We start from the raw sequence: 21,245 nt of genomic DNA, 5'->3' as shown, positions 1-21,245 counted from the left end.
CCTTGTTATACAAACTTCAAAATAGATTGATCCTGCAGTTGATTTTGAGTAGACAAGCTCTCTCCCCTTACGACTGGACTACCTGGCCCGGCAGGCAGAGAACATCTGGTAATGCTGTCATGTCGCAGCAGGTAGACAGTCCAGTCCGTTGTTCAAAGGGTCATGAGCGGTTGCCAGAAATCATATAAGTGGCTGCTTTGAATTCGATGCGTACAATATACTGCAACCCAGGGGCCCCTCTCTGTAGCCTTGTAAATAAAAATACATCACCCGATTCGGCTTCAAACGACGTCTTATCCAATACGGCCAGATTTTATGAGTCAAACCGCTCAGGAAGCAGAATCGGTGCAACAAGCGTCCAGATATACATTCCATGGCAGATCCAAGCGCTGACAATCTTGACCCAGCTTGCACCATATGTACGGCCAACGGTGGCAAACTGGCCATCCCGAGTAGACTCCTCGAAATTAAGAGTGAGCAGTGTCGATACCCATGCCGTGGCTAGGAAGAAGATGATGTGGAACATTGAGTAATTATACTGAGTGCTGGATCTCTCATCATCATGTGCATGATTTGCGCCATCATCGCTCTCGTCGTCAGAGAGTAGCGCATCGGCCGGTAGACTGCCCTCCTCGACAGCACGACGCAGAGCCTCTGCCCGCATTTCACGACGATGGATAGGTTGCTGCGTGACCAAGTCATGCTCATCATCTTCGGGAAGTTGAATGCCGTTACCGTTGCCTCCCAAGCCAAGGCTTTGAGTAGCGGCGCGGGTAGTGGTGTAAGCAACCGTAAGCATGGTGACAATGGCACCAATGACGACGGATGTGGTTCTTGTCCCTTGAGCGCGAACCAGGGGGTTGCAGTTCTTGTCATCAGGTTCCATGGAAACAGCTGACATTGTCAAATAGGTGCAGTAGACGGCAACCATTGCGGCTTGAGCCAACCCAGCCTTGGGGTTGTATTCCTGGACTGTGGGGTTAACTGACACAACAGAAATAATCAGCCAGAGAATCAGGTTGACAGTGATGGCGGTCTGGTTCATGGTGCAGCTACCCTGGGCAAAGAAGATGTATTGGACGACAGTCATCGCAATCGATGCCAAGTACATGCCCAAGGTTGAACCAACAAGGACGATTCGCCAGACCCTAGAGTCAGTCTCTTCGATCTGTCCCAGGCAGTATTCAGCCCAGCTGTGTGCCAAGTCCACGAGTAAAATGAGACCAAGGATAAGGAACAACATGGCAGCCCCAAAAGAGACGTAGTTTCCCCAAAACATGAAGAATTTGTCCGGAATGAGGAAGGACATGACAATCAATGCCAGCCAAGCGATAATCTTAGGTCCCCAGTAACCATTTTGTATAGCGGCTCGAGGATTTTTGGAGGATCTGACACCGAAGAGAAGACCAGCGAAGATGAGGTGTAGAAGTCCGAGAGCAAAGTTGATTCGATGGGCAGCCAGCCACCCATAGCACTGTCCCGTGGGGCAGTTGATTTTGACGTAGTCAAGCGCGAGATGTTGAAGTTTCTCGATGGCCCAGTCTGTGAGCATAATCCATGCTAAGATGGAGTTGACGAGGAGAAGTAGAGCGTAGGCGATACGCGTAGCTATGCTGCAAGGTTGTCAGCGAAACATCAAACAGCTTGCGGCGAGAGGGATATCATACCTGTTACCGCATTTGCCACACGCGCTACAGACCATGGAGCATGTTGCCGCACCACAGCAGCTGGCGAAGCAGGATACTACCTATAAAGAGCAAGTCAGCAAATCGAACGTCAACGAGCAAGCCGTATCATCAACGCTCTAAAGGCATTGAAGCGCCCGGGTATTAACCCGGACTTGAAGCGACTCCATGGCGCAAAGGGCGATATGAACGTACCGTGCCCATGCTGGGTACCGCGAGCAGCGGTAGAGATAGAAGGGCGCCCATTTTGTGAACTAATGGCGCATGTGTTGAAAATACGGCAGATCGATCGCAGACACGCGATGGAAGCGGTTGATGGTACTTGGGCTTTGATGGTTTTGAAACAGGATGAGGCGTCCTACTGACGACAGACCCGTGACCAGCAAGATGACATAACTGCTCGTATAGAGTTAGGCGCAAATTAGCACATGCTTAAGTACATTGGCACCGAGATAAGGGGCTCGCTTAAATGCATACAAACGTCATCATACAGGCACGCATTTAATTTCAGGCATCCCGGATAGATTTGCACACAGTCAGAGCAGCGGTTAAGAAATAGATAGAATTTATGTGACAATTCGCCAGGGTATTGCAAATCCAAAAGAATATTGGCTATCAATGTAAAATCCAACATTTCAAAAACAGATCCAAGAGTGTAGTGTAGTGTAGCCTCCATAGGCTTATCACTACAATTGCTAGTAGAACTCATAACCCAACCTCCAGTCTATGCCAAGGACCTTATACCAAAACACCTCAGTCTTCCTCGTCTAGCTTGTCTTTCCCCTTCAGATACCGGGCCCTCTGGTGGTGAATGATATACAGGGTGAGGACTAATCCTAGAGCATTCGCGGTCGCGGTAACAGTATACGCACCGCGATAACATGCAATACCATCGTCGCAGGATCTCGTGCCATCAGGCTCGACGATGCTGTGGTGATCATAGATCCTTCCATACAGCAGATTGAATACATTCCCCGAGACAACAGGAGCCAACATCATGAAACCCCAATTTTGACTCAGCCCGCGGATGCCAAACGTCTCTGCAACAATGGAGGGGAAGACGCCGAAAAGGAAACCATAGGCTAAGCCGGAAAGGCCTGAAACAAATACAAGTTTCTGCGGCATCTCGATTTGTAGGGCACAGATTTGAGCCAGAAGAAAGATGAGACAGGCCACGGCAAGGCACCAGATACGACTAGCACGAAGAGTTTTGACCAGATAATCAGAGCCAATTCCTGTATGACGAATTAGCCAAATTCTTAGACAGTGGAGAGAATACGGGTGCTTGAGAGTGAGTCAGCGTAGTCTTACCACTTAGCAATCTTCCAACGAAGTTGAAGACGGAGAGGATGGATACATGTATCTGTTGATGGCTAACAAGGAACGGCTCGTCGACCGAGGGGTCATAATGTTTCCAGAGAGCGTTTGCGTCATTTCCAATATTGCTTGATAGCATGTTAATATTATCGACACATTAAAGTGGCGAAGGATGTATGAAATACGTACTTGATAGTCATGAGGCCAGTTCCAGCGAGGATTGCCATCATGGAGAACAGCTGCCAGAAGTCCAGGCTGAACAGGAGCTTTACACCTCGTATATCTACTCGATGAGACACGTCTTGATCAACACTACTGCGCCCAACTATGTCTGCAGTTACAGCCTCGGGCATCAAAGTTGATGTCTCGTCAATCAGAGGATCTTCACCAGCTTCGGTGTCACTGAAGATAGCGGCGCGACTGGCGTCGGGTGCTGGAGGGGTCCGAGGTGATGTGTCCAGGTTTGGGTCAACAGCATCGGAATTAGATGACGTACCAGGTTCGGTTATGCTGCGCGCCCTCTCTCGAGAAGGTTGTGATGCGGATGCCTGGGTGGGCACCTCCTGATAGGATACCTGAGGGTATACCTTTAGGAAGAAATAGCCGGAGAAAGTCAGGCCAAAACTGCCCCATGCCAGGAGCATCAGAAAGGAGCTGGTGCTCCCGGGGAAGAAAACAGCGCCGAGAAATGAGAAGAAAAAGGCGCTGAGCCCAAATCCAGCCAGCGGGAAGGCCGTAGCCGTTCCGCGATGGCTCGGCCAGTTGAGGGCAGATGTCTTGACAGCACCTGCAAATGCCATGCAACCGCCCAGGCCAGTCAGATAGGAGAAGAAGCAGAGCACGGGGACAGAGCCCGCGGCTTTCTCAAAGGAGAGGCAGAGGGGGATATAGCCAATAGCCAGGAAAAAGGCGCCGGCAAGCACAGCAGGTCTTGATCCACGGTCGTCCACAAACATGCCAATGGGAATGCCCAGAGTGTACATGCCCAGGTTGCCGAACAGGCCGATCAAGTTGCTCTCCGTTGTGGAAAGCCTGAGCTTCTCGGCGAACTGAGGCGCCCATGCCGAATAGACGTACTATTTTTGATGCCTCGCAGTTAGTTGACGCTATACACATGCTGTTTTAGGGCACCTTTGGCACAAGACAAGGAAACAATATCCGATCCTCTACTTCAAGGATATGAAGCTAGCAGATTGCAATGTACGGGATGGTTCTAGGATGCCGCGAATAACGACTTTGGGTGGTGTCTCACGTTTGTGCCGCAGGCCAGGGAGATGACCGTCGCAGCGACCGAAGCGATAAGCCGCTTACGGTATGCGTCTTGTTCCTGATGCATAGCGACGTTTTTTTTCGAGAAGATGCAAAGTAACTAGGAGGTTACTAGGAGCAGAAAGACAGAGATTAGGCCTCTGGAGGATAAGTCGCACTGCGGTATTACGTGAAGCGGCGATGTATTTTCGTGTCTCAGATAGCAAAGCGCGACAAGGGCAGCGAGAGTCTGGTTTTACGACTGCTTCGCGATGCCCCTGAGTCCAGGATTCAGGAGGAGCAGATATGGATAATCAATCAATACAGGAAATGCGTAGCAATCAGGGAAGATGCGACATGGTCATTCGGAGCGCGACGAGGATGTTGGTGCGCTCTCTGGCGGTTTGCGCCCAAGAGGCTCTCGAGAGCAGAATGTGAGGTGCTGGTGATGAGATGAGATCGAGCTCCCAGCAGCCACCTTGGTAGTAGTTACGTAGCAAGCTGCCATAATCTGGAGTGCGTGCTCCATACTGTACTTGTACTCCATACTTTTTTTGCCTTGCTCCGGAATACGGAGACGGCAAGGCGGCTAGAGCTGGACGGAGTACGAGGTGCCCGCATGACCAGCAGCGCTGATCCAAAGTAGCGAGCGATAAGAGCACAGCAAAGCAAAGGCAAAAGCACAGCAAAAGCACAAGCAAAAGCACAGTGGTCCCATAACAGTAAGCGGTCAACAATTGTCACTGGCAGTATTTCCCACCGCTGCAGAGGCATCTTGGCATCTCATGTTTTAATGGTGGCCACCCCATGGCTTTTATGCTAAACCCAAGCCACATCATCTTCTCAAAGGACATACGGAGGTGCCGCTGCTCCCCCACTAATGCCTTTGTATTGGCCTTGAATCCCTTGCCCCGTAGCGTTCTTGGCGTTATCGATAGCCCTTCTTCTGTTTGTGTGGATGTACAAGCCCGCCGCAGGTACCAACAGATTTTCGGTAACGCGGCTGTTAACCTCGGCTCGTGGGACTGGTCATATCCGGGGTCCAGTGGAGCCGAAGACCCGATAGCGGTAAGCGGCGGCCTAGCCCAGCGTTATTTCTTGCATCTGGCATGTGCCGCGGTTTGGGACGTGTATGGCGCTCCAAAACTGCCCGCATTTATGAAGCAGACAGTCTGTTCTATATGATTCTTGCGGTTCCATTGCACTTCTCTGTCGCCCGGTAAAGACATTTGTCGCTTTGGTTTGTGAAGACTAGGCTAGGCAATACCCGACGCTTCTGCTTATTATCGCTAGTCCTGTCCGCGAATGCTGTAGCAGCGAAATTGCACCGAGCACCGATTCCCATTCTGCGGCACCCCGATCCCATGAGCCGCGGTATCTGAGCGGATCTCCAGCAGCCGATATAAACACCACGCCGCCTGGACAAGGCCATCCCCCCTTTGCCTCCGTCCATTCTGCCATGTTGTCAGCAATCCGTTCCCAGAGACCGACAAATACCTTTCGACGGGTTGCCATCTCTTCTGTATGAGACTCTTATTGCTCCTTTCTAATAAATCTTTCGGGACTTGCTAACTTACACGCCTGCTTACGGCAGACCCATCGCATCGCCATGGCACCACCTAAACGCAACAGCAGCTCGCTGCCTGCCGGTATGTTCCTCCCGTGCGCGAGAGCGACAAGGCCGTGATGATTTTACTCTTCAACGGCTCGCTCTTCTCTCCGAAACGTTTGTTGCCGCGAGCTAATACCGGTATTCCACACTAGGCTATGTCGAGGACAAATCGAAGGGCGCAATGCTCAGATTCCAAGACTCGCTTCCTCGCCTCCCAGTTCCGACCCTCGAAGAGACCGCCAAGCGGTATCTCAAGAGCTTACACCCCATCATCTCTGCTAGCGAGCTCGAGAAGAGCACAGCGGCCGTCTCCGAGTTCATCAAACCCGGCGGAGTTGGCAGCAAACTCCAGCAGAAGCTCGTTGCTAAGGCCCAAGACCCCAAGACAAAGAACTGGATGTACGAGTGGTGGAACGATGCCGCGTACCTGAGTTACCGCGACCCGGTAGTGCCGTATGTCAGCTACTTCTACTCGCACAGAGATGATCCCAAGCGGCGCAACCCCGCCAAGCGGGCTGCGGCGCTCACCAGCGCTGTCCTCGAGTTCAAGAAGCTTGTCGACAGCGGCAGCCTCGAGCCGGAGTACATGAAGAAACTGCCCATTTGCATGGATAGCTACAAGTGGATGTTCAACGCGAGCCGTGTTGCCGCTAAGCCCGCGGATTACCCCATCAAGTTCTCTCACGAAGAAAACAAGCACATTGTTGTGATTCGCAAGAATCAGTTCTTCAAGATCCCCCATGAAGTTGCTGGTAAGCAGCTCAATGCCTCAGAGCTTGAGGCCCAGTTCAACCGTGTCTATCAAATCGCAAAGCGAGTTTCGCCCGTGGGAGCGTTGACCTCAGAAAACCGAGATGTCTGGACAGATGCGCGTGAGCTGCTGATTTCAGCCAGCCCCAAGAACAAGGCAGCTCTGGAGGCCATTGAGTCCTCCTCTTTCGTGGTCTGCCTGGACGATGCGTCCCCTGTTACCTTGGAGGAGCGCGCCCACCAGTACTGGCATGGCGATGGCGCCAACCGCTGGTATGACAAGCCTCTCCAGTTCATTGTCAACGACAACGGCACATCGGGCTTCATGGGCGAGCACTCAATGATGGATGGCACACCGACACATCGCCTGAACGACTACATCAATGATCTCATCTTCAGAAACAAGATTGATCTTTCAGACCCCAGCGTCCGATCTGACTTGCCCGAACCTCAGCCCATCAACTTTGACATTACGCCCGAAATCCAAAGCGAAATCGACCGTGCCGTTACCGACTTTAACAACGTCATTGGACAGCACCAGCTTGCCGTTCAGGCGTACCAGGCCTACGGCAAGGGCCTCATCAAGCAGTTCAAGTGCTCACCAGACGCATATGTACAGATGATCATCCAGCTTGCCTACTTCAAGATGTACGGCAAGAACCGACCAACATATGAATCTGCTGCTACTCGACGCTTCCAGCTGGGTCGTACCGAGACGTGCCGTAGTGTTTCCGACGAGTCAGTCGCTTGGTGCAAATCAATGGCAGACCACTCAGTCGATGACAAGTCGCGAGTCGACCTTTTCCGAAAAGCCATTGCGGCTCACATCGAGTACATCTCCGCCGCCTCAGATGGAAAGGGCGTTGACAGGCACCTCTTTGGACTCAAGAAGCTCCTTGAGCCTGGTGAGGAAGTCCCGGCCATCTACAAGGATCCCGCATACGGCTACTCTTCGTCGTGGTATCTATCCACTTCGCAGCTCAGCTCAGAGTTCTTCAACGGCTACGGATGGAGTCAGGTGATTGATGGAGGATTTGGAATTGCCTACATGATCAATGAGAACAGGTAAGAGACTGATCGCCACCATTTTTGCAGAGAAACTTTGCTAACAAATCAATGCAGCATCAACTTCAACGTTGTATCAAAGGGTCTTGGAAGCGAGCGGATGAGCTACTATCTTAACGAGGCAGCGGGCGAGATGCGAGATTTGCTGGTTCCTACACTGGAGCCTCCCAAGGCCAAGCTATAAAGGTCTTTGTTATACGTACACACATACATTATTGTATAGACTCTTCCTTTATTAGGCGCTGCACGTTTGGTATAAATGTAGATATAATACACCATCTTGATGCATCTTGCAGAAGCTTCTACATAATTTCAATCACGTAGGCAATTGGGAGATGGCGACATTGATAGCAGCAGCTACTTTATTTTACGCCCGCTGTGCTTATGACACCGAGGTACCTAAGGCTAAGGCCGAGAACCAATTTCTTACCACCGTGAAACATTTCCAGTATCAAGGTCCCATAAGCTTATCGGTTTAATAGATAAGGTACAAGTGTCGATTTACCCAGCATGTATCTGCGACGCAACTTAGATAATTGGCAAGCGATAGTTTGCTCTGCGCACCGCTAGATGGCGCGCCTCCGCGTTAGCCTTGTTCTAGTACTCTGTACTTTGCGCTTAGGTACCTCGATAGGTCGCCTGCAGGTGCATCAGGTCACTGCCGCCCGATAAACATGTTGCCGTGGTTTCGGCCAGCAAATCTCATCTTCAACTTTCAAACCTCTCTCTCACCAAGTTCGCCATGGGCGATCGCATAGACTCGGATCCCGCAGAGGAGTCCGAGCAGCAACTGGAGCAAAATGCCGACATTGACTTTGTGACCTTTGGCATGCTCATTATCGGTGAGGCGTCCCCGCTACGGCCATGTTAGCCTCTAACAGCCTGGGGCTGACCGACCGTGTCCACGCGATTTCACGTCAAAAGATGATATTGATTTCCCTCCTCCAACGCCGCCTCGCAACAACGTTCTTGGAGGTGGTGGCTCTTATGCTGCCCTTGGCGCCCGCCTCTTCTCTCCTCAGCCGCTTTCGACGACGGTGGGATGGATTGTCGACCAGGGCTCCGACTTCCCGCCGTCTGTCACTTCGCTGATCGACAGCTGGAACACTTCGGCCGTGGTGCGCCATGATGCCGACCGATTGACCACTCGAGGATGGAACGGGTACGATGGCCCGGGTGACAAGCGCGAGTTTAAGTATCTGACGCCCAAGAAACGCATCACGAGCGATGATCTGCCGCCCAATCTGATCCAGTCCAAGTCCTTTCACCTCGTCTGTTCCCCGAGTCGCTGCCAGGAATTGGTCACCACCCTCATCTCTCGCCGCAAGGAAGCTTCGCCTCCCGATACATATACCAAGCCAATCTTCGTTTGGGAGCCTGTGCCCGACCTCTGCACGCCTGACGAGCTCCTCAACCTCACCAACACTCTGCCTCTGGTGGACGTCCTCAGTCCAAACCACAGCGAGCTTGCTGGTTTCATGGGCGACGATGGCTTGGACCCTGTCACCGGAGACATCTCTACGAAGGCTGTTGAGCGCTACTGTGAGCAGCTTCTAGACAGCATGCCACTGCAATCGTTCGCCATTGTTGTGCGAGCTGCTCACAAGGGCTGCTATGTGGTCAAGAATGGCGGACGCAAGCGCCGACCTGGCCAGAGCACCAAAACGGCTCGAAAAAAGAATTATACACGAGGCGGACTGCGGCCCGATATCGACATGACGGCTCTATTGGCCGATCTTATCCGTGACGAAGATGGTGGCATCGTTCGCGATGAGTTTGAAGTCGACCCTGGCGTCGAGCGATGGATCCCAGCCTACTTCAAGGATAGCAGCGACGTCGTCGATCCTACGGGTGGTGGCAACACTTTTCTTGGTGCTCTGTGCGTTGCTTTGGCTCGTGGGAAGAGCTACGAAGAAGCTGCCGTTTGGGGGAATGTCGCAGCTAGTTTCGCGGTGCAACAGGTGGGCATGCCGACGCTGGAAAGCGAGGAGGGTAAACCAGAGACTTGGAACGGATGCGTTGTACTAGACCGACTGCGCGAGTTTGAGGCAAGACTTTAGAATCATATTACCGTACATACCATTATCATATCTTTTATTCTCATCAACCTGTGAATCATGATTTCCCCGGGTTTCACCTTGCTGTATCCTGGACGTGTTCACATAAGAAACCTGGTTAAATATCCCCCCATCCCATCCTGCCACCCTCTTGAACCAGCCCCTAAACACCAGCACATGATCTAGCGTTAGATCTTAAATCTTGTAAATAACATCGCCGTCACCAAACCTATTGTGCTGGTTAGCCAGAGAAAGTAATCATCGCAGGTGGTTGAAGAACTTACATGATGTGATTTGCTTCCTCCAGTTTCTTGAGCGCCTGGACAGCTTCGGGCTTGCTAAAAGCACCTCCATCGTTGCCACCAATTCTATCGTTGATGGCTTGAATCACTGCGTCGAGAGGGGCCGAATCATCTTCAAACACGCTGGTATTAAGCAACTGCCCCAGGTTTGTTCTAAAGGCTGATAATCGCTGAGGCGTGAGTGCAACATCCTCAATCTCCAGGTTGCTGGCGGCGCTAGCTAGACCTTCATCCTCGACTTCACCTTGGGTCTGAGGTAGAACCTGAGAAGCGGGTAGTGACGATGCGAAGGAGCTCTGTGTATCTAAATCGTGAGATGGATGAGAGCTGCTGCCCATGTCGGCTTCCACTGCCTGGGTTTGACGGCCCGAGTTCTGGCTTGTAGATCCGTTTGTTCCATTGAGCCTCGAATTTCTAGTCTGCATGCGTGTAGTTGGCTGTCGAGAGGCGCCTCTGCTCGGTTGGGTGGTGGATTGGCTTTGCTCATCGCCTTCTTCGTCGCTATCATCATCACCACTCTCACCGCTGGACGAGACCAGGCCGGCAGCTTGTGTACGTCTACGCTTTCTCCGTGAGCTATCCTCCACGATTTCTTTGAAGAGCGCAAACCGCAAGATACCCTCTGCGGCAATAGCATCTCGCTCTTCCACCCGACTGGATAGTCGTGACTTGGCGTGAGCAGTAGCTAATCGGATGATTGTCTCAAGAGTACGAACTGTGAGAGGACTCGTCCGCCTTTGGTTTCCTTCCAAATCGTCATTTCGAAGACCAACATAGATGTCGGCAATTCGATCCGATGCTTCTTGGGAAAGGACAGGCTTGATCCGCTTAGCATATTGAATATACTTCTTCATAAAGGGTATGCTTAGGATCTCCGTCTTTTTGTTGGACCCTCGACCCAATGTTCGGGTCACACCCGCATGCAGCATTGCGTCGTACTTTTCATAGACATCTGTTGGGCGTTGTGACCCAGCCTGAGTGTTTGCGGAGACCCCAAGGGATTGGGAGGTTTGCTCTCGAACAGGCGCACCCTCCTCAGTACCGGCCTGGCGATACCTGTGCATGCGCAATACGTGTTCAGAAACTTGCCTGTCCCTGGCGTCTTCGATGTCATCGGTGACAACAAAGAGTAAATCGAATCGAGACAGCAGGGAGTCTGGCAGCGCAATATTCCTGTGGGGGTCCTTATGAGGATCGTATTGACCGAAAATGGGATTGGCGGCTGCAATAACAGAGCAGCGGGCATTCAATGATGTGTGAATACCTGCCTTGGCGATGGTAACCGTTTGCTGTTCCATGACTTCGTGAATAGCCACTCGATCAACGTCTGACATTTTGTCGAATTCATCGATACATACGACTCCCCTATCAGCCATGACCATAGCGCCAGCCTCTAGCTTTCGTTCTCCAGTTTCCTTGTCTGTAGTCACGGCGGCTGTCAAACCAACACCGGAGGAACCGCGACCTGTTGTTGCAATAGCCAGTGGCGCCGTGTTGAGGACGAATCGTAGAAGCTGGGATTTGGCGGTAGAAGGATCGCCAACCATTAAGATATTAATATCTCCTCTAAGATGGGTACCATTCTCGAGGTTCTTTTCCACTCCTCCCAGAAGCATGAGTAAAATGGCCTTTTTGACATAGTCATGGCCGTAGATGCTAGGAGCAAGTGACTGTGAGAGAAGACCGAGAAGATCCTTCTTCTTGGCAACCTTGTTGATGTTGCGGATGTCCGTATCAGTAATCGAGGCAGTAGCTACCCCGCCACTAGACTTGGACGACAAAAGGACGACGTTATTAGCCAAAACGACTGTCTTGAAGAGCGCACTGTTGTGGTTGGCGTTCCTGTTACCCAGTGTGCGAAAGATGCCAACAAGCTGGATTCTATCACCAGGTTTTACCTGATCAACCAAATCATCATCCAAGATGACGTCAACACCGCGGGGGAGTTGACCAGCAGGGGCTCGTTCAGGCATCTCTTGGATGGATATTGTCTGATGATCACGGTAGGTACAGAAGCCATACTCCGTGGTAAGAGGGTTTCCATCGTCATCTTCTTGCGGGTAGACGCTAGAAGTGGTGACTCCGTTGGTCATGGTCTGGTCTTGGTATTCTCGAAAATGAAATTTGTCCTTGATTTCGTTGTAGTGAACGCTCCGCACAACCTTGGGCCTGATCAGGGAGCATCTCGTTACAATGCCTTCCACGGACACCATGTGATTCAAATGCTGCGAAGACAGCGTGCGGGGATTGCAGGCGTTGAGGCCAAAGTTTCCAGCCCACGCGCAATAATAAACTGTGTCCCTCGCTGTTTGGTCAGGCCTGGCTTGAGGCAGCGTCTGCACAATTTCCTTGAGGGCATGGTTGAAGGCAAGAGTATAGTCGAAGGGTTTCTGAAGAATCTCTTGTGCGAATTCTGCGTTGTGATCTCGGACGTGGTCTATGTTGACGGTAAGGCGACGCTGATTCTTGCGTAACATCAAAATAATATCTGATCTATAACTGCGAGCATGAGGATCGTCTTGAACAAAATGGTCAGCCGAGGGAGAAATTGGGTTGGCAATAGGGCTGATGCTCACTGGGAACCAAAAACTCCTCAGCCTGGCGAATGCGGTCTCTCACGCCATCATCCTGAAGCATAAACGAGTCCATCGTGAGCGGTTATCTCGAAATAGCGAGCGAACACAAGAAATCGCCAGATGGATGCTTTTACCAGAGCTGTGCCGCGCCGCGTCGAATCTCTAAATTGAAATGCCCCCTGCACGCGAGGTGGGTAGGTACCTGCTAGCAAGTACCTTACCAGTTCGCGTTGCCCAGAAAATGCTGGAGGTACCTTCCCTCCTAGGTAAGTACATTGCGGGCTTACTGGCACTGTGTTCTGCCACAGCTTACTCGCAGCATCCATTGCATGCACATGCACATCCTCGTACTGGGTACTTGGCTGGAATGTACGGTACCCTGCGCTGTCTTAATCATGGTGGGGGCGTGCCAGCATCTTAGCAGGTATCGGGATAATGAGTGCGTGGCCAAGAGCTGCGACAGAAGGAGACCACCAGGGCCGTCTTACCATTGCTCTGGCAGAGAAGCGATGTATACACCGAGTATCAGCCTAGCGACTCTCTTTTCCCCTATTCCCTATGACGGAAGAGAAGCCAGACGACTCCGAGATAGAGATCTTCGCGAGGGCCTTGGGGTTTAATTACTGAGTCCCCGGTTCCGCCGACCCATGACATAGCGTTACAGCTACAGGCCACGAACAACGACCGAGTCTCGACGTTGCCGCATAAGTCTGATGAAAAGGCTTGGTCAACCTCGAGACCTATCCTCGATCATTTGGCCGTCGCCATGGCCGACCGCAATGCTCCGGGAGTGTCGTCACCGCACCGATCCTCATCCTCCGCAGCGCCCCTGGCTGGGACCACGGGCTCTGGATCCGTCCGCTCGCGCAATCGTCGCCCCCCCAATCATGGCAGCAGCAGCGAGAGTATAACAAGAAACCATGGTGATCCGGTACAGAGGACTCCCGCTGCCAAAGGTAGAGAGGGAACATCTAGTTTGGGGCAGGTGCTGGGAGATTCCTGGGCTCAGAGCTGGTCATCAGTCCAGGGATTTGCATCCTCTCTCCTCTCCGTCGCAGAGAACCCAGGCGACATGTCTCGGCCACGATCAGACTATCAGTCCGACCAAAACTTTGCTTCTTCACTTTGGAATCGATTTCCACCGGGCATCAGCGGCAACGCCAGCAAGAACCCCAACCAGGGAAGCTCTCCCGCTTTACGAAGCCAAAGGGTAGCCAACCGAGTGGCAGCGGGATCGTCAGACCAGCGAAACGCTGCGCTGATAGCTGCCAAGAGAGCTAGCGTTTTGGAAAACAGCCAAGGTCCGAGTGGAGGGCTGGATGTCTCGGGGAAGTATAAACGTCGAACTTCGGACGAAATTACCTCAGAGAACTCACAGCCTGAAGAGTACCTAGTATACATCCACAAAGTCCTGCCTAATGACACATATGCTGGAATTATCCTCCGATACAAGTGCATGGAGGATGCGTTTAGGAAAGCGAATGGCCTCTGGTCCAGGGACAGTATTCAGGTTCGGAAATGGGTCCTTATTCCTGTGGATGCCTGCGAAGTACGAGGCCGTCCTTGTGATCCCCCGGCAGGCAATCAAGGCCGCGGCGCCACGGATTTCTTCGAAGCAACAACTGGGTCAATGGCGCCACAAACTACACCCAGTGACTACTCCAAGCTATCTAGTGAAAGGGCTACACAGGAAGATGAGAACGCGGAAAAAGAGGCAATGCCGTGGTCGCATGTCAGATGGGTCAAGATAGACTCACTGCCTGAGCCGGTGGAGATCGGGCGTATTGCGCGGCAGAAAATGGGCTACTTCCCACCACGGAGGAAAAAGGCTGTGTCTTTCTCGTCAACACCGCGACAGAGCCTTGATACCACGGAGCAGATAGAGCAGCCGCTACCCAGGCGACAGAGCTTAGTGGGCGACCAGCCGCCATCGTTGAGCAGGCGTGAATCTATTCTCAGCCATGGAGACGGCGATGGGCCGGATATGAGACCAGCATGGATGCGGCGTTCGGGTGGTGTTGGCCCCTTGAGCAGGAATATCCGCGCTCCCGGTCCGGACAAAGATTACTTTAACTCGTGGTTCAAGAAACATTTTCCTGGCCTCAATATTGACGACCTACCATCCATGTCAGTGATGGGTTCAGAGATGGCACGACTCGGGTTTGACCGTGAGGCTGCTGGGATCGTTGAGGGCGCCATTCAAGAGGGGGGAGATACGGAGTCGCCTTATAATCAGAATAACGGCATAGACAAAGCCGCAGCCGCAGTCGAGACCTGGCTCCGAACTGCATGGGCTAAACGTTCCATGGCCCCATTAATTCCACGGCAGAGGAGCGCAGCCGGACAGGATACTGGAGACCTGATAGAGCTGACGCCGACGCCAGGTGCCGAGGGCACACCACGCCTTGACATGTTTGATTCACAAATACCATCGCCATTCCTTGGAAGTACAGCGGATGCCGATTCTAGCATAAAGCGATCAGGATAGAATTTGATACACTGCGTTATTGGTTTATGCCCGGTTATGGATTACTCTGCATATATGCACATTTTAAAAAGCTAGAATTACTTATCATCATAAGGAAACACATTTTGTTTATGGTTTCAGGAGTTATTCTTAGAACCCCAAACTTGTTCAGGTTGCTGACCATCTATAAACATGCCTACTTGAGCCAGACAAACAGTGCCTTACTTATAATCTACTACTTTATGGGTTCTCACTGTATGCCATGGCTTTTGTGGTTGGACAGGTGAGAAGGACCCGGAATATACACACTGTGCGCTACAAGAGGAGCCGCACCAGTATATCGCCTAAAATATCCACTGATACAAGTTTGCACAGTGCTTGTCAATTGACAGCTCTACAAGCTCGACAATCAGGTCCCCTAACTTAAAGGTACCTAAGAATGTAGACTTACAGCATTCAACATCTCTAGATCAACGCCGATCAGCCTCGCGTTGGTCGATCAAGAACCTCAATTTTTGGAAGAAAATTTCAGAATCCAACAGTTCCTAACTGATATTGGGTGAAGCCAATTTTATAGCCTAAAGCAAGAATAATGCGCGATCGGCCAGCGGCGGCGAATAATAAAGTGACAAAGAAGACGCGAAATGGACCTCGCGGCGCAAACGCGAAAGCGAGGTCCGCAAAGCGAGCTCGAAAATTCAACGACGAATTGAATGATAACAGCACATCCCCAGACCCTAGCGTCGCATCCGAAGTAGAAGATGAAGCCAGAACCGTGGATCAATCCAAGTCATCCAAGCAGACACGAGGCCGACCAAAGGCATCCAAGGATCGAGATGGTATAAATAGTTCCCAGGGCCGTTCAAACAAAGATGAAGATGCCGATGGCATGAGTGGCTTGGAGGATCAAGATTCAAATGGAGACGATATCCGACGACAGCTTTCCGAATTAAAGAGGAAATATTCAAAACTGGAAGCAAGTTATCAGGAGCTTCAGGAGCTAGGCGTGAAGAAGGCCGAACAAAACTTTGAGCTACTCAAGGCGCAAGCCGAGGAAAACACGAGAGGTGAGATATTACCAGATCCATAACGGCCAAATATCAAGAGGCTGCGAGCTAATATCTGCGACAGCTGCCAATGAGTTGATCGCGCAACTCAAGGAAGAGGTAGCCGAGCAATCGAAATCTATCCAGCGAGCAGAGAAGGTGCAGGCACAGCTAGGCCAGAGCGAGACCGAGGCAGACACTTTGCGCGCCCAGCTGGCGGAGGCGAACAAGTCACTATCCCAGGCCAAATCCGAGACGAAGACGCTTTACACAAAACTGGCAGCAAGCAGGCAAATCGAACCAAACATTAAAGGATCTGCGTCTGGGAACCGGGCGGCGCTTGCGGAAAAGGAAAACAAACAGGTTGCTCATATCAAAGAAGATTTGTACGCTGATCTGACGGGCCTTATCGTCAGAGATGTGCGCCGTATTGACAAGGAAGACGTCTTTGACTGCATACAGACTGGGCGCAACGGAAGTAAGTCGATATCACTTGTTTACAACTCAAGGATGCATTGGCTAACGATTTGTCCTATAGCTCTCCACTTCAAGCTTGCGCTCGAGGATATGGACTCAGCCGACAGCTACGAAGATGTGCAATTCGCATACCGTCCACAACTAGACGCCAGTCGCGATGGTGATTTGATAGAAGCTCTCCCCGACTACCTCACTGAAGAGATTACGTTCCCGCGAAATCAGGCGCCCAAATTCTATGCCAGAGTAATAAAGTCACTAATGGAGCGTTTGGATTAGGATCGCATGATGCAAATAGAGCTAGAATCAGCTTGTGCCGAGCATGTATATACACCTATTCGTATTAGTTGGAAATTGACTACGAAATATTCCGTACGGAGTCCAGCATTTGGATATGCCCTGCCTGAGACGGAAGCAAGACGGAAGCATGTGAGAGCCCACGTATAAGTTAGTAATTTGTCATGGCGGATTGGTAGACTAATGGCATAGCTCGCGGGGAAGTGGAATCGCATTTGAAAAAGAAAGTTTGATCAAGGAAAATAAAGATAAAAATTATAATAATAGATATTTTAAAGCTTGATATCTATTCCATTTTATAAGCATCCTCTCAAGGGATTTATTTCTCGTTAGGTTTATAGTGGTGCCATGTACACACTGTTGCGTGCCTTGCCGGAATCTGTTTATGCGCACCACCGAGCAGCAATTGTACCTGCAAGTAGATTGCCTTGGCTAAGCTGTGGAGGTGGACGGACTAGTACAAAGGTAGCGCAGGGCGATGTGCTTCTGAAATCGGCCGAGGCAGCGCGCTTCACGTTTTACCAAGATCGAGGTGTGCTGAATGCCGCTGATCAGCTTCCCAATTCCAACATTTGGATGAAGCCATCTCGAATTTGTCGACGCACACATTCTGCCTTCCTGCGAGAGTTGAAAAGAACCTAGGACCGACTATACAATCCGCAGGCACCAGACGTAACGAGTAACGAATCCGGGTGTGGCCTCGGAGAGCTGCTAACGGAGTTGAACCAAGGTTGTAACATGCCTGCGTTCGCTCTGCCGGTTTGACCCTATTCTCCGATCATAGAGCAAGCCGCAGCTCCTTTGCCGAATCTCATCTGCAAAAACACTTCTTTCCCCCTTGGTGGTGTGTGCGCTCTGAGCTTGAATGCTTTGGCCCGGCGCCCATTTGCGTAGCTAAGCTTGATCTCGACCCTCGTGCCGGGAGGAGGTTGTTCGCCTCCTCCTACAATCACCCCTCCCTGTCCATCAGGCAATCCCTCGATCTCTCGAATCCTGCCATTTCAGCGACATCACCCGCATCATGGATGTCGAAGTACCTTCTGGCGACAGCACGTCGCAAGCGAGTCCGCAGCAATCGCAGCCGCAATCCAAGTCGTCTCCGCTGCCCTCGGCTGCCGCGAGTGCCGCCGCCGCCGCCGCAGCCAACTCGATGAGCTTTAGAAGGTATGATGGCCGTGATTTGGTGATGAGGGCAGGTTTTCTAACTAGTATGGTGTTTCTAGACAACGAGCGTCACGAGCATGCGAGGTATGTATTGTCTTGCAGGTCGCATAATCCTCACTTCTCCATGAGCCGAGGCATCCCAGCGGGGCCGCTGACCACTTGGCTATTGGCATTCTACATGGACTCCTGCTAACCACTCGATAGACATGTCACGCTCGAAAAGTATGTTCGACAAGGCTTGCGCTATTCTCCATGGGTGCTCTTGCATGCTAACCCGATGGCCTCCAGGTTCGATGTGACGCAGCTAGTCTGGGGGTGCCATGTACCAACTGCGTCGCCTTTCAGATAGAATGCCGCATCCCAACGCCGAAGCGCAAGAAGACCCAGGCCTCTGGGGCGCAAGCGGGCAAGGATTCCGACAGGTATGTCCCCGTGTCAAGCTTCGGCTGCTCTCTATTCGCGGTCCCCTCATACTGACCACAATGTGTCTCTCTTCTCTAGCGACCGCGGCGAGAATACTGATGAGCCGTCACGGCAGACCCCTCTCAGCTCCGCCGCTGCCTCCTACTCTCCAAGATCTTCGGCCCCTACCGTATCACACACTGCTGATGGGACCCCTCCGACGTCTCTTACAGAAGCTCAGGCTAGGAAAGAGGAGGTTGATAATGGTACATATCTGAACTTGGTGATGAAGCCAAAGTTCACACGAGCCCCCATCACTGATGCCGGCCGTGTTGCATATCTCGGCGAGTCATCGAATCTTACTCTTCTCGTCCACGATCGCCAAGGTTCTGCGGATGTCGTTCACTACCCGCTACCAGAGAATGTGAGGGGGTCGCGAGCAAGGTTGACCGAGCTTGATAACGTTGAGATCGACATCCTTCATCAACGAGGTGCTTTTCTACTTCCTCCAAGGTCATTATGTGACGAGCTGATTGACGCCTACTTCCAATGGGTCCATCCCATTGTCCCCGTCATCAACCGCACTCGCTTCATGCGACAATACCGTGATCCTAAGAATCCGCCATCTCTCCTCCTCCTCCAGGCCGTCCTTTTGGCCGGTTCTAGAGTCTGCCAAAACGCCCAGCTCATGGACGCAAATGGTTCAACTACGCCGGCCGCCCTGACTTTCTATAAACGGGCTAAAGCTCTATACGATGCCAACTACGAAGACGACCGCGTCACCATTGTACAGTCCCTCCTTCTGATGGGATGGTACTGGGAGGGGCCTGAGGATGTCACCAAAAACGTCTTCTACTGGAGTCGTGTCGCGACCATTGTTGCTCAAGGCTCGGGCATGCATCGATCTGTTGAACGGTCGCAACTGAGCAAGTCTGATAAGCGGCTCTGGAAGCGCATCTGGTGGACGCTGTTTACGCGCGACCGATCAGTTGCGGTTGCTCTTGGTCGCCCAGTCCACATCAATCTTGATGACTCGGATGTTGAAATGCTGACCGAGGATGACTTCATTGAAGATGAGTCTGACCGAGCGAGCGAGTACCCGCCAGACCCCATTCATGTGCAGTTCTTCCTCCAGTATGTCAAGCTCTGTGAAATCATGGGGCTTGTCCTGTCGCAGCAGTATTCGGTCGCCTCCAAGGGAAGGCAGCGGAATGCCATCGACCTTACACACAGCGACATGGCTTTGGCCGATTGGCTTCAGAACTGCCCCAAGATTGTCTACTGGGAGATGCCTCGCCATCATTTTTGGTCCGCACTCCTTCATTCCAACTACTATACGACTCTGTGTCTCTTGCATCGAGCCCATATGCCGCCAAGCGGCTCACCTCGGTTCCCCAACGATACTCCATACCCATCGAGAAACATTGCCTTCCAAGCGGCGGCTATGATTACCTCCATAGTTGAGAACCTGGCGGCACATAATCAGCTTCGTTATTGTCCAGCCTTCATAGTGTATAGTCTTTTCTCCGCCCTCATCATGCACGTCTATCAAATGCGCTCCCCTGTGCCATCTATACAGCAGGTCACGCAGGACAGGCTGCGCAGATGCATGCAGGCAATGAAGGAGGTCTCTCGCGTGTGGCTCGTGGGCAAAATGGTCTATACTCTGTTCGAATCCATCCTTGGCAACAAGGTGCTTGAAGAGCGGCTACAAAAAGCGGGAGGGAAGCGACATCGGAAGATGCAGCAAACCGTTGACCAGCTCGAGCAGCTCAACAGGCAAGACGCATCCAAGCGGAAATATGATGATATGGCCATCGACTTTACGAGCAATACTCCAACTCCGCAAGAGTCGTACGAGAGATCTAGGCCGCAAACTCCCAGTGCGACCAAGAATGACAACAATGTCAGCCAGCGCTCGGCAGCAGCATCTCCAACTGTTCGCCAGACTGGCACGGATACCTTTATGGGTGGTACCAACTCGCGACCTCAGACGAGACCTGCAACGCCATTCAACCCTTCATTTTCCGTCCCGGCAACCCCCCCAGACTTGTACCTAGTCACCCGCAACTCGCCAAACATCTCGCAATCTCTATGGGAGAATTTCCAGCCTGATCAGCTTTTCCCTGAAAGCTCAAGCATGCCGGCTTTCCCCAGTCTCTCGCCTCCACAGACACACCAGACTTTGGATCAGAATGCGATGAATCAACTGCCCGGAGGCAGTATAGCGGCGGGTATACAGGCCAACCAGTACAGAGGTTCCGGCCAAGGGGCTGGTATTGTACCGATGTCTGGATTCCAAGGGCAGTCTAATTTGTGGCAGCCTGGCTTCGACGGCGGACTGCAGGACGGCCAAAGCCCTGATAGCTGGGGCACAAGCTCTGCACAGGGACAGCCTGCGCCGACAACCCTTAATGTAGAAGATTGGTAAGTTTGTGTGACGGGAGAGTGCTTGCTTGTATTTACAGCTAACGATTCGATAGGTTTCAATTCTTTGGCATCAACGGAGATATGAGCAGCATAAATCTGGACATACCTTTGAGCTAGAGAATCATCCCAACATGGTGGCCCCCCGTGAGACTATCAAAGTTATTTATAGTCTTCAGATATGATGGTTGGCAAACTGGACGGCGTGCTTCTATCGATGCAAAAGCGTATAAGGGTTGGTTGATCTACAAGAGACTACGTGGTTTACTGAAGGAGATTTTGAGGATTTTTTGATGGAAATCCAAGACTTGGTCTCTACATGTTTGCTCCTCATGTATTCATCATCTGTAATAACA

The 21,245-nt window shown here is 51.7% G+C and overlaps 8 protein-coding genes across 8 annotated transcripts; 5 read left to right on the top strand and 3 right to left on the bottom strand.

Annotated features, from left to right (window-relative positions):
- Nucleotides 1–313: 313 nt before the first annotated feature.
- T069G_01055 (serine incorporator (Serinc) domain-containing protein) lies at nucleotides 314–1,931 on the bottom strand (the record flags this gene model as incomplete). Its single annotated transcript, XM_056168265.1, has 3 exons — nucleotides 314–1,613; nucleotides 1,668–1,747; nucleotides 1,881–1,931. 3 exons carry the CDS (start codon nucleotides 1,929–1,931, stop codon nucleotides 314–316), a joined length of 1,431 nt encoding a protein of 476 aa, XP_056033581.1.
- Nucleotides 1,932–2,438: 507 nt separating this feature from the next.
- On the bottom strand, nucleotides 2,439–4,338 carry T069G_01054 (major facilitator superfamily domain-containing protein; the record flags this gene model as incomplete). Its single annotated transcript, XM_056168264.1, has 4 exons — nucleotides 2,439–2,920; nucleotides 2,997–3,130; nucleotides 3,192–4,078; nucleotides 4,255–4,338. The coding sequence occupies 4 exons, from the start codon at nucleotides 4,336–4,338 to the stop codon at nucleotides 2,439–2,441; spliced, it is 1,587 nt and encodes a 528-aa protein (XP_056033580.1).
- Nucleotides 4,339–5,859: 1,521 nt separating this feature from the next.
- On the top strand, nucleotides 5,860–7,861 carry T069G_01053 (choline/Carnitine o-acyltransferase domain-containing protein; the record flags this gene model as incomplete). The annotated part of the gene is made up of 3 exons (XM_056168263.1): nucleotides 5,860–5,899; nucleotides 6,015–7,677; nucleotides 7,735–7,861. 3 exons carry the CDS (start codon nucleotides 5,860–5,862, stop codon nucleotides 7,859–7,861), a joined length of 1,830 nt encoding a protein of 609 aa, XP_056033579.1.
- A 558-nt stretch (nucleotides 7,862–8,419) lies between these two features.
- Nucleotides 8,420–9,737, top strand: T069G_01052 (pfkB family carbohydrate kinase domain-containing protein; the record flags this gene model as incomplete). Its single annotated transcript, XM_056168262.1, has 2 exons — nucleotides 8,420–8,519; nucleotides 8,602–9,737. The coding sequence occupies 2 exons, from the start codon at nucleotides 8,420–8,422 to the stop codon at nucleotides 9,735–9,737; spliced, it is 1,236 nt and encodes a 411-aa protein (XP_056033578.1).
- Nucleotides 9,738–9,929: 192 nt separating this feature from the next.
- Nucleotides 9,930–12,685, bottom strand: T069G_01051 (MCM2/3/5 family domain-containing protein; the record flags this gene model as incomplete). Its single annotated transcript, XM_056168261.1, has 5 exons — nucleotides 9,930–9,963; nucleotides 10,019–10,988; nucleotides 11,067–11,304; nucleotides 11,395–12,554; nucleotides 12,613–12,685. 5 exons carry the CDS (start codon nucleotides 12,683–12,685, stop codon nucleotides 9,930–9,932), a joined length of 2,475 nt encoding a protein of 824 aa, XP_056033577.1.
- Nucleotides 12,686–13,378: 693 nt separating this feature from the next.
- On the top strand, nucleotides 13,379–15,100 carry T069G_01050 (uncharacterized protein; the record flags this gene model as incomplete). Its single annotated transcript, XM_056168260.1, has 2 exons — nucleotides 13,379–13,913; nucleotides 13,980–15,100. The coding sequence occupies 2 exons, from the start codon at nucleotides 13,379–13,381 to the stop codon at nucleotides 15,098–15,100; spliced, it is 1,656 nt and encodes a 551-aa protein (XP_056033576.1).
- Nucleotides 15,101–15,671: 571 nt separating this feature from the next.
- On the top strand, nucleotides 15,672–16,878 carry T069G_01049 (chromosome segregation protein csm1/Pcs1 domain-containing protein; the record flags this gene model as incomplete). The annotated part of the gene is made up of 4 exons (XM_056168259.1): nucleotides 15,672–15,918; nucleotides 15,991–16,146; nucleotides 16,211–16,603; nucleotides 16,664–16,878. 4 exons carry the CDS (start codon nucleotides 15,672–15,674, stop codon nucleotides 16,876–16,878), a joined length of 1,011 nt encoding a protein of 336 aa, XP_056033575.1.
- A 1,039-nt stretch (nucleotides 16,879–17,917) lies between these two features.
- Nucleotides 17,918–21,009, top strand: T069G_01048 (fungal specific transcription factor domain-containing protein; the record flags this gene model as incomplete). The annotated part of the gene is made up of 7 exons (XM_056168258.1): nucleotides 17,918–18,060; nucleotides 18,120–18,144; nucleotides 18,265–18,282; nucleotides 18,349–18,482; nucleotides 18,562–20,684; nucleotides 20,766–20,889; nucleotides 20,946–21,009. The coding sequence occupies 7 exons, from the start codon at nucleotides 17,918–17,920 to the stop codon at nucleotides 21,007–21,009; spliced, it is 2,631 nt and encodes an 876-aa protein (XP_056033574.1).
- Between the last annotated feature and the right edge of the window lie 236 nt (nucleotides 21,010–21,245).

Source organism: Trichoderma breve, chromosome 1 (assembly GCF_028502605.1).
Source record: "Trichoderma breve strain T069 chromosome 1, whole genome shotgun sequence".
Classification (NCBI taxonomy): domain Eukaryota; kingdom Fungi; phylum Ascomycota; class Sordariomycetes; order Hypocreales; family Hypocreaceae; genus Trichoderma; species Trichoderma breve.
The sequence above is the reverse complement of the archived record's forward strand: the minus strand, read 5'-3'. Positions and strand labels throughout refer to the sequence as shown.